Below are 12,159 nucleotides of genomic sequence, written 5' to 3' on the forward strand. Positions count from 1 at the left end.
ATGGAATGCATTGGATAATAGAATTGTCACAGCACATAGTGTGCATAACTTTAAAGAAAAACTACATAAATGGAGATATGGAGACAGGACACTATGAGCCCTGCTCGAACCCTATAAAATACAACTAGGTAAATATACACACACACACACACACACACACACACACACACACACACACACACACACGGTAGCTCAGTGGTTAGAGCGCTGGCTTCACAAGCCAGAGGATCGGGGTTCGATTCCCCAGCCGGGTGGAGATATTTGGGTGTGTCTCCTTTCACATGTAGCCGCTGTTCACCTAGCAGTGAGTAGGTACGGGATGTAAATTGTGGAGTTGTGACCTTGTTGTCCCGGTGTGTGGTGTGTGCCTGAAACTAAAGATGACTGGAGGAGTAAATGATAAACTAGCAAAATGGATGGAAAATTACTTAATGGGAAGAGAAATGAGAACAGTGGTGAGAGGAAAGAAGTCCGAGTGGAAGAAGGTAACCAGTGGAGTTCCACAAGGGTCAGTGCTGGGTCCCATCATGTTTTTTTATTTATGTTAATGATATGCCAGTAGGAATTGACAGTTATATGAACATGTTTGCGGACGATACTAAAATTATGAGGAGAGTAAAGAATGTGGAAGATTGTAACAAGTTACAGGAAGATCTTGATAAAATATATGAGTGGAGTAAAGAGTGGCAGATGGAATTTAATATAGACAAGACCCATGTTATGAAAATGGGAAGAAGTAGATACAGTACCAAACAGGGATTACAGACTGGGTGATGAGAAAATTAAAGAGACCAATGAGGAGAAAGACTTAGGAGTAACCGTGCAAAACACTTTGTCACCGGAGAAACACATTAACAAGATTTTTGGGAAAACATACAACATGCTTCAAAATATTGGCCTTGCATTCCACTACCTAGATGAAGGAATGATGAACAAGATATTATGCACCTTAATAAGACCCCAGCTAGAATATGCAGCATGTGTCTGGTCACCGTATATGAAGAAAAATGTGAAGAAGGTAGAAAGGGTACAAAGGCTGGCAACAAGGATGGTACCAGGACTCAGGGAGTTAGACTATGAGGAAAGACTGAGGAAGCTGGGGCTGACCACATTAGAAGAGAGAAGAACAAGAGGAGACATGATAACTATGTATATATTGGTGAACAAGACTGACATACTGGACAGAGAGTTGATAAAGGTGACCACAAGTAATTATCTCCGAGGACATGGAAAAAAGCTAATAAAGGACATCTGTCTAAATGACGTGAGAAAATACAGTTTCCCGCATCGTAGCATTGATAAGTGGAATAAACTGAGCAGTGATGTCGTTGATGCGGTGTGTGTCAATCAAATGAAAGAGAGATATAACAGGAATGGACAAGGAGACAGGACACAGAGAGCTTAGCTCGGGCCCTGTAATACACAAATAGGTAAATACAAATACAAATAGGTACACACACACACACACACACACACACACACACACACACACACACACACACACACGTTGCCGTCGCTGAGAGAGGACGGCTCGTCTTCGGCTGCGGACGGGAAGAAGGAAAATACCTATGGTGTTACAGGGCCCGGGTAACTCTAAGTTAGTGTCCTGTTAATGTCCTACTGTCGCTTAGTGTTGAAAATGAGGGATATGGAGAGTGATCCCTGAGAGGAGAGTGTGGGCGGTGATTGTTTTGGCCGTAATCAGCTGACGATAACAAAAATGGCGTCTAGACAAGCCAGAGACTTTGAAGGTTTTATAACTACGCCAAAAGGACTGGAGAAATTAGATATGGATGCAAGAATCCAGGCACTGGAAAGTAAGTTCCTAAATATTTTGTCCATAGAAGAGAAACTGGATAGAGTTCTAGCCGAGAATGATTCGTTAAAAAAAGAGATCTATTTGTTAACGTTAGCGAATAAAGAGCTATTGAAGGAAAAAGTAGAGATGGAGAAAGAAAACCAACAACTAAGGAAACAATGTGAAGAGATGAAGGCTAAACTCATGGAAATGGAGATGAAAATATCCGAAGGGGACTTGAGGAAGGAGGAATGCCTTAATCTAATTGATACCAGGATGAAAGAAGTGAACCATGAACATCAGGAGGTACAAAGGTCATTTAGGGAGATAGTAAAAAAGCAGGAAGAGGAAAATAAAGGGGTTACGCAGAGGGAAATGGTAAAGGCACTAAAGAAAAATGAGTATGTGGTGAGAGATATTGCTGAAAAGAAAAAATGTATGATCATAATAGGATTAAGGGAAGAAACTTACAGGAACTGGCAGGACAGGAGGGATAAGGAAAATGACAGGATTAAGTCTTTACTGAACAAGATCTCTGTGGAAGAAGAGGACCTATATACTGAGGTAGAAGAAAGTGTGAGATTGGGAGCTTTTAAGGAAGGCAAGAATAGACCATTAAAATTAAAATTAAAGTCTCAGGTGGCAGCAGAGGCCTTGTTGAGGAGGGCTTGGAAACTTAAGGACTCTGAGGAAACCAAAACAATTTACATAATAAGAAATATGTCACAAGATGAGCGAATGAAAATTAAGGAGCTTGTAACTGAAGTGAAGGAGAGGAATGACGAAAGAACAGAGGAGGAAAAGACCAAGTTTTTTTGGAGGATGAGAAATGGGAGGCTAAAGAAGTGGTGGATAAAATAGACGGAATAGGCATTACATGGAAGAATGAGACTAGGTATGGAATAAAAGTGACTTACACGAACATAGATGGATTTCTGTCTAAGAGGCTAGAATGTATGGATTACCTAAGAAATAACGAACCGGACATAATGTGTGTAGTGGAAACAAAGCTAAGGCCCGAAATAAAGTTAGACTGGTTTGTTGTAAAACACTACAAAGTATGGAGAAATGATAGAAAAAATAAAGGAGGTGGTGGTATAATGGTTCTTACTAAGGAAGATCTGATAGTGAAGGAGATGAACTATAGTAAGAGAAATGAGGAAGTAATAAGTATGCTTATAACAGATGGCAAGAGGGACATTCATATTATAACAGTATACATACCACCCAGAACCAGTGCTTGGGAATATGAACAGTACCAAATGGTGATGAGAAATACTCTAGACAGAATGAAGCAAGAACTCATCAGAAAGGATAGAGTGATGATAGTCGGAGACTTTAATTGCAAAGAAATAGTGTGGGAAGACTACGAAGTGGTGAACGGTGGTGAGTGGGCAGAGGAATTGTTAAAGGTAGCAACAAATAACTTGATGACACAGTGGGTGAGATCACCAACAAGGTGCAGGGGACAAGATGTTGCAGCAAGGTTGGATTTGGTATTTACCAGGGCATCTCTCTAAAAGAGGAAATTGAACATAAATGTCCCTTGGGGAGAAGCAATCATGATGTCCTAAGCTTTGAGCTGGATACGGAATCAAGCACGAATAAGATTGTGGAATGCAGGGAGTAAAAATTAAATAATATTAGGGCAAATTGTAACCATATAAGGGAGTTCTTTAATGAAATTGACTGGTCTGTGGTATACCAGGAAAGGGACATGCAATTGAAATATGATAAATTTATTGATTTGTATAACTCTGCTGTGAAAAAGTTTGTGCCATATCACAGAAAGAGAACTTTAAATAATAAACAGTGGTTTAATAGAAATTGTGAAGAAGCAAAAAAGAACAAAGAAAAGGCATGGAAGAAACTTAAGAAAAACAGTGATGTATTATCACGAGAAGTCTACAAAACAGCAAGGAATAGATATGTTGAAGTAAGGAGAACAGCACAGAAGGAATATGAACAGAGGGTGGTGGAAATCTGTGATAGTGACCCAAAAGTTTTTTACAAATTCATAAATGGAAAACTAAATAAAAGGGAGGCAATAGAAAAGGTAAAAACGGGAAGAAGTATATGAAGATGCTGGAGATATAGCTGAAATTTTGAACGACAATTTTTGCAAAGTGTTTACAAAGGAGGAGCATTTTATGGGAGGAAGGCCTACAGAAATAAAGCAAATGCAGGACATCATGGTTACTAAGGAAGATGTAAGGAAAATTATAAGCAATCTGGATATTAATAAATCAATGGGGCCTGATGGCATATCTAGGAGGTTGCTAAATGAATGTAAGGATCAATTGTTGAACCCGTATTTGATATTGTGGAAACCTCCATACGAACAGGATTAGTCCCGAAAGAGTGGAAAAGAGCTGACATTGTGCCTATATATAAGAATGGTAGTAGAATGGAACCGCTAAATTATAGACCAGTATCGTTGACTAGTATATTGTGCAAGGTATGTGAAGAAGTAATTAAAGCTAAGTGGAGTGAGTATCTAGAAAGTGAAAACATTCTGAGTGAAAGGCAGTTTGGTTTCAGAAAAGGAAGATTGTGCGTATCCAATTTATTATGTTTTTATTCAAGAGTGACTGACATACTACAACATAGAGAGGGATGGGTGGATGCTATCTACCTGGACTTGAGAAAGGCCTTTGATAAAGTACCACACAATAGACTGATGTGGAAACTAAAGATGATTGGAGGAGTAAATGATAAACTAGCAAAATGGATGGAAAATTACTTAATGTGAAGAGAAATGAGAACAGTGGTGAGAGGAAGGAAGTCCGAGTGGAAGAAGGTAACCAGTGGAGTTCCACAAGGGTCAGTGCTGGGTCCCATCATGTTTTTGATTTATGTTAATGATATGCCAGTAGGAATTGACAATTACATGAACATGTCTGCATACGATACATAAAATTATGAGGAGAGTAAAGAATGTGGAAGATTGTAACAAGTTACAGGAAGATCTTGATAAAATATATAATATATGAGTGGAGTAAGGAGTGGCAGATGGAATTTAATATAGACAAGACCCATGTTATGAAAATGGGAAGAAGTAGATACAGACCAAACAGGGATTACAGGCTGGGTGATGATAAAATTAAAGAGACCAATGAGGAGAAAGACTTAGGAGTAACCGTGCAAAACACCTTGTCACCGGAGAAACACATTAACAAGATTTTTTGGAAAACATACAACATGCTTCAAAATATTGGCCTTGCATTCCACTACCTAGATGAAGGAATGATGAAGAAGATATTATGTACCTTAATAAGACCCCAGTTAGAATATGCATCATGTGTCTGGTCACCGCATATGAAGAAAAATGTGAAGAAGGTGGAAAGAGTACAGAGGCTGGCAACATGGATGGTACCAGGACTCAGGGAGTTAGACTATGAGGAAAGACTGAGGAAGCTGCGGCTGACCACATTAGAAGAGAGAAGAACAAGAGGAGACATGATAACTATGTATAAATTGGTGAACAAGATTGACATACTGGACAGAGAGTTGATAAAGGTGACCACAAGTAATTATCTCCGAGGACATGGAAAAAAGCTAATAAAGGACATCTGTCTAAATGACGTGAGAAAATACAGTTTCCAGCATCGTAGCATTGATAAGTGGAATAAACTGAGCAGTGATGTCGTTGACGCGGTGTGTGTCTATCATATGAAAGAGAGATATGACAGGAATGGACAAGGAGACAGGTCACAGAGAGCTTAGCTCGGGCCCTGTAATACACAAATAGGTAAATACAAATAGGTAAATACACACACAAAGCAGTCCAACAGGCCTTGGAACCTGACCTTGACTGTATGTACAGGAAGGAAGGGGGGACATAGGGTTCTGTCTCCAAAATAAACAAGATTTAGATATTGTATAGAGCGAAAAATGAAGGAAGAGGCGGAACTAGGTGGTGCTGCAGAACGTATGGGTTCAAAACAATCACCATGTTTTGGAAACCAAAAGTTTATTGAAACACCACTTGGCCTGAAGAGACTGGGTGATCATAACATAGACAAGGATTTTTCTGGATTTAGAGAGGAAAGAGGTAATATGAGGAGGCTGATAAACATGTAAAGGGAGATGAGATACATGAAGGAAGTGATGTCAGGTATGATGGAAAAAAGCATAAGTTAATAAAAGAAAACTTAGAACTAAAAGTGAGACTTGAAGAATGTGAGAAAGTAAAAGAAATTAATCAAGAGATGAAGGAGCAGATGCAAGAGATAAAGTAACAAAATGATATACATGTTGCAATTATGAAGAATCCTTAAGGAGCCTACAGGGAAAAATACATGATTGGGAGAATAAAGTAGAGAATGGAATAGGTGAAAGCAAATTGGAGGAATTACGAAATGCCTGGAAACAGGAATAGAAAGAGGAAAAAGTAAAATTTTCAGAGGTAGTAAAGAAGCAAATTCAGGAAATGACAAAGGACTTTGTTTTACATGTAATTAAGGAAAAACAAGATTTAGAGGGGTTTACAGTGGATAAGAGGAAATGTATCTTAATTTTTGGGCTGAAGGAAAAGAAATACAAGCAACCCCTGCTTAACGAAGGTTCACACAACAAAGTTTCGTTACAATGAAGGTTTAATTTTACTACCATCTGTTTGTTTAACGAACACCAAACTCGCTTTAACAAAGTTTTATCCAGGTAATTTTTTCCAAGTTTGAAAGCACTGCCGTATGACGCAAGCTGACAGGCTTTTGAATACACCAGCGCCTCTAGTCGACAACACGCGCACCACTCACTCCCTTCGTTCAAAACAATAACAGCGTCAGCAGCAGCTCGTCTTCCCTCGCTCAACTTACCACCAAAATGCCCTGCAATGTCGCCTAGCGTTGCTAAGAAGACCAGGAAGTTTCTTACTCTCGAAGTGAAGCTGGATATCATTCATAGACACGAGAGGCGAGAAAACTCACCACCATCTTGACTTCTTCTACTGTCTCTACTATTTTCAAGTCAGAAGACTCTATTAAGAAGGCTGATGAGACTGTATCTTCCCTGCAAGCTAAAAGAACCACCTGAACTCGTGACTCTACAATAGATAAAATGGAAAGCCTTGTAGAAATGTGGTACACAAGTTTTGTATGTGATACAATGATGCACCCTTCGTTTACATTCCACAGGTTGCCAGTTAGTGTCTTTCCCTTTTCACTTTCCCTCCCTTCATAAATTTAAGATCATCAACATTATAAAGTTACGTACATACATACATTAGTGTACATTATAATGACTTAAATTAAACTGCCTAATTGTTTAACTTCATAATTTTTACTTTCATTAAACCTTTCACTGTACTATGATGCACTCTTGCTTTGTTTACTCTCAATGGAAGTTGAAGTCAGGGGTTAAACTTGTTATAATTGGTTCGCTTAACAAAGTTTCACTTAACGAAGGGTTTTTTAGGAACGTATCCCCTTCGTTAAGGGGGGGTTGCCTGTATACAAACAAGTTCATGAGAGAACAAGGAGAGAGAATTAGCCAAACAGGTCCAGGACAGCACACAGGAGTCAGACTAGGAAGTGGAGGAAGTGATTAGGTTGGGAAGGTTTAGTGAAGGGGGAAACAGCCCAATGAAAGTGAGAATGAGATCGCAGGTGGCGGTGGAGAAGATTATGACAAGAAAAGGGAAACTGGATGATGATACTGAATTTAAGGATATATGGATAAAAAGAGATATGAACCTGGAAGAGAAGGAAAATGAGTGCTAAAAAATGAAGTTAAGGAAAAAAAAAAAAAAAAAAAAAAAAAATGAGATTGAGAAGAACTTCTACAGGAGGGTTCTATATATGAGACCAAAGATTTGGTATCTTCAGAAGAAGAAGGAGGTTGTGGAGGAGGAAAGAAATTAAGAGTGACTTATACTAATATAGATGGGTTGTTATCCAATGTGTTGGAGGTTAGAGATTATTTGAAAGAGAAAAAAACCTGGATGTAATGTGCATAGTAGAAACAAAGCTAAAGGCAGAGATCCATGTTAGCTTTAAAGAACAGGGATATAATAGCTGGAGAAGAGACAGGAAGAGAAAAGGGGGAGGAGGAATGCTAATAATGGTTCGTGTGGAGGAAGTGCAATATGGTGATGGTATGGTGGAAGTAACGGGAGTAACAATCAAAACAGAGGAATTGAAAAAAAGGAAAATCATAAGTTACGTGTGTGCCATCTAAGACAAATACATGGGGTACTGAGGAACATCAAGATATGCAAAGAGAGGTCATTAAGTGCCTAGATAATATGATAAGAAGAGATGGAAGAATACTATTAGTAAGAGACTTATACTGTAAAAGAGTAAACTGGAGAGAGAGAGTTTAAAGTAATGGGTAATGCTGGACAATGGAGCGAGGAGGTGTTACAGTTGACTATGGTAAATACAATGGATCAATGGGTCAAAGAATCAACATGGTACACGGGGAAGAAGAACCATCGTTGCTTGATCTAGTATTCACAAAAAAACCAGTGTCTCCTCCCAGCATACAATACCTTAGTCCAATGGGAAGAAGTGATCATGTAAAATTAGTATTGGAAATGCAGGAAGAGGATTGGATAAGATACAGAGAAGACTATAAAAAGAGATTAAATTATGTAGGAGCAGATTTTGAAAAGTTAAAAAATTTTTTGATGATACTAAATGGAAGAACATTATGAATGGAAGGACAATACGTACAGGAAAAATATGAAATATTCCAAGAGAAATATAATGAAGGAATTAAGAAATATATACCTATCTATAGTGTAAAGAAAACCATACACACTTGGTACAATGTCAGATGTATAGAAGCTAAAAGGAAAAAAGATAAATCTTGGAAGAAACTAAAAAAGCAGAGAAATGTACAGAAAAAAAAAAGCAGTATAAGAATGCGAAAAATTAATATATTAGAGTAAGGGGAGAGGAAGAAAGAAACTTTTGAGAAAGATATGGTGTGAAAAAGCAAAGATGAACCCAAGCTTTTCTACAAATACATATGTATATGAATAGTAAGATCAAGAATAAGGAAACAATAGAAAAAATAATTAAAGAAGAGAAGCCATACCAAACAGCAGAGGAAATGAGTGAAATAATGAAAAGAGTTTCAAAACTGTGTTCACTGAAGAGGAATTTACAGAACCAAATAAGACATTGCATTTCCAAGGATTGCAGGAAATCATAGTGCACAAAAAAGATATTGGAAGATTATTTGATCATTTGGATATCTGAAAAGGCAATGGAGCCAGATGATGTATTGGACTGGGCAATACAGAAATGTAAATATCAGTTGTTAGAACCAATTTGGAAAATGGTTACAAGTTCATTAATAGAAGAGAGAGTACCATTGGAATGGAAGAGAGCCAACATAATCCCAATATTCAACAGAGGACAGTCAACTGAGCCATTAAATTACAGACTGGTGTCACTTACAAGTGTTGAGGGGAAGATATGTGAAATTGTTATCAAGGAAGGTTAAATATCTGGAAGAATATGTTATATCGAACATACAATTTGGCTTCAGGACAGGACAGTCATGTGTATCAAACTTATAGAGTTTCTACTCAAGAGTTATAGAAGGACTGGAGAGCAGAGATGGATGGGTGGACACAATATACCTGGACATAAAAAGAGCTTTAGATAAAGTCCCTCACGGCACACTACTTTGGAGGATAGAGAACATAGGAGGGCCACGAGGATCTTTGTTAGATTAGATAAGGGATTACTTTAAGGACAGAGATGAGAACTGTGATCAGAAATACATACTCCTCTTGGAGTAAAGTATCAAGTGGAGTGCCTCAAGGGTCAGTGTTAGCCCCAATTATGTTCCAGGTATATGTAAATGACAAAGAATGGGGTGACCAGTTATATTAATTTGTTTATCTGATGATGCAAAATTGCTAAGAGTAATCAAGAACAAAGAGGACTGTTTGCTGCTGCAGGAAGGTATAAACAAAATTTATGAGTAAAGTAAGAAGTGTAAGTTTGAATTTAATGCCAAGAAATGTCACGTAATGGAATTAGGAAAGAGTAAGAAAAGACCGATATGGAACTATCTGATGGGAAAGGAATAAATAATGAAGACTAAAGAGGGAAAAGATCTGGAAATGATTATACAGGAAAATCTGAACCCCAAAAAACACATAAGTAAGATATTTGGATCAGCATATAAAATGTTGACTAATATTAGAGTGCCATTTTAGTACTTGGACAAAGATATGATGGAAAAAAAATTATTACGAGCATGATATGTCCAAAGTTGGAATATGCAGCAATAGTGTAGTCACCAAGCTTGATAAAGCTTGGTGACTACACTATTAGATATAAGAGAACGAAGATACCTAATAACAATGTATAAAATAGTAAATGCCATTGAAAAGATAGACAAGGAAGACCTGGTGCTGGTGACAGAAGAAGCTGGAAGGACAAGAGGACATGCAAAGAGGATAAGGAAAAGGCATGTGTGAAGGATATTAAAAAATTTAGTTTTCTACATAGAACAGAGGAAAAGTGGAATGCATTAAGTGATGAAGTTGTTACAGCACATAATGTGCATAACTTTAAAGAAAAATTGGATAAATGGAGACATGGAGACAGGACATTATGAACCCTGCTCAAACCCTGTACAATATAACTAGGTAAATACAATGTGAGCAATGATAAAACCATAGGACAGAATTTATGTTACCATCACAGCATAGGCAGAGATGATAATGGCATGACTCACCTCACAAAGCAGGAAAAAACACAAACCATTACGGATCTTGTCCAACTCAATGGTCCCCACGAACGCTCTGCCATCAATAACCGGTACTAGGTCCATTCTGCAAAGTATCAAGTATATTGTGTTCCACTGCTATCTGCCACACTTGTCCCAAATCACTAGCCACTCTGAGATATCTTTTTTCTTCTACAGCCACATCCAAACATTTTATTAACTAGAAATTGTAAAATATTTATATTTTTATCCCCCCCTTTTTTTTTTATATGTTTTAAAGATTCCTAATTTTTTCTTTAGCATTGTGGGTTATTGCATACTAGTGTCAGAAAGAAATGGTAAGACAGAAAGCAGCAGTAACTCACCACACACTTCAGAACACACTGTTAGCTAAGCTCTAATCATGATAGTAATTGTTTACCTTTTCTCAATAGTTAAAAAGAAATATTTTTACTTTTTCCTATCCTTATATCATGTTAGGACATCAACCAAGGACAACAAATCACACACACACATACAACACACACCCACACACATACGCACACACACACACAGGTATATGTAAATGACATTCAAAATGCAGTAAACAGTTATATTAATTTGTTTGCTGATGATGGAAAATTGCTAAGAATAATAAGGATATAAACAAAATTTACGAGTGGAGTAAGAAGTGAAAATTAGAGTTCAATACCAAGAAATGTCACATAATGGAATTAGGAAAGACTAAGAGAAGACCGGTATGGAACTATCTGTTGTGACATGAAAGTTGAGAAGAAATGAAATATGTAAGAAAGAAGATAACAAGAATGAAGAAATGAAGATTGAAGTAAGAAAGAGAATAATAAATGAAGAAACATGAGAGACACAAAAAGCAGGTACCAAGATTATGATTATGAGACGCTATCACTAATTTGATGGATAAGAAGTCCCGTGACCACCGAGGAGAACAACAAGAGATGGGGAGTCATGACAAGACAAACACAGCTGGAGACGAGCAGTAGATTACAAGAAGCTTCTGAAACCTTTTCCCTATATCTAGTAGTAATCAGAGCTCACCAGAAGCAAATGATATGGACGAGGCAGTTACCGACAAGTGATGGGGAAGGCCTTGTTCCTGATATTAGTTGATATTACTGAAGATATTTGAAATAAACATTGTAAAACTAGAAGTTATTGTGGAGATGAGAAGTCAAGGAATGTGTGTATATTAGGAGGTGTAAGACACACAGAGAGAGAGAGAGAGAGAGAGAGAGAGAGAGAGAGAGAGAGAGAGAGAGAGAGAGAGAGAGAGAGAGAGAGAGAGAGAGAGAGAGAGAGAGAGAGAGAGAGAGAGAGAGAGAGAGAGAGAGAGAAAGCCGAGAACACAGAGGAGAAGGCAAGAGACGACAGCAAGAGAGAGCTGTCAGACCAGAGGGTCAAAATGGGCGCGCTGCTTATCTCAAGACCAGTAAGTGTAGCCAGACAGCTGTAATGCAGTCACAGAAAATGTTGGTGTCATATTGTGAGAAAGGGAAACTGGTTATGTGTAGAATGTGTAGAGTGGTGTTTTATTGGAAGGTTAAATTGTAGGGTGTGAGTAGGATGTATCTTATCGTTGAGTTTAAATTGCGTGATTTGAGTGGAATAATGTGAAAATTGTGAAGTAATCTGGACCATTTTTAAGAAGT

At 37.9% G+C, this 12,159-nt stretch overlaps 1 protein-coding gene across 4 annotated transcripts in view; it reads right to left on the bottom strand.

The window, feature by feature from the left end:
• LOC123498121 overlaps window positions 1-12,159 on the bottom strand; it is a 129,944-nt gene that overhangs the window by 60,953 nt on the left and 56,832 nt on the right. For all 4 annotated transcript variants that reach the window (XM_045245289.1, XM_045245288.1, XM_045245286.1 and 1 more), the window contains exon 6: window positions 10,502-10,598. In XM_045245289.1, coding sequence (XP_045101224.1) covers window positions 10,502-10,598 — 97 coding nt within the window. The remainder of the gene's footprint in view (window positions 1-10,501; window positions 10,599-12,159) is intronic.

The sequence above is a fragment of the Portunus trituberculatus genome, chromosome 47 (assembly GCF_017591435.1).
Source record: "Portunus trituberculatus isolate SZX2019 chromosome 47, ASM1759143v1, whole genome shotgun sequence".
Taxonomy (NCBI): Eukaryota; Metazoa; Arthropoda; class Malacostraca; order Decapoda; family Portunidae; genus Portunus; species Portunus trituberculatus.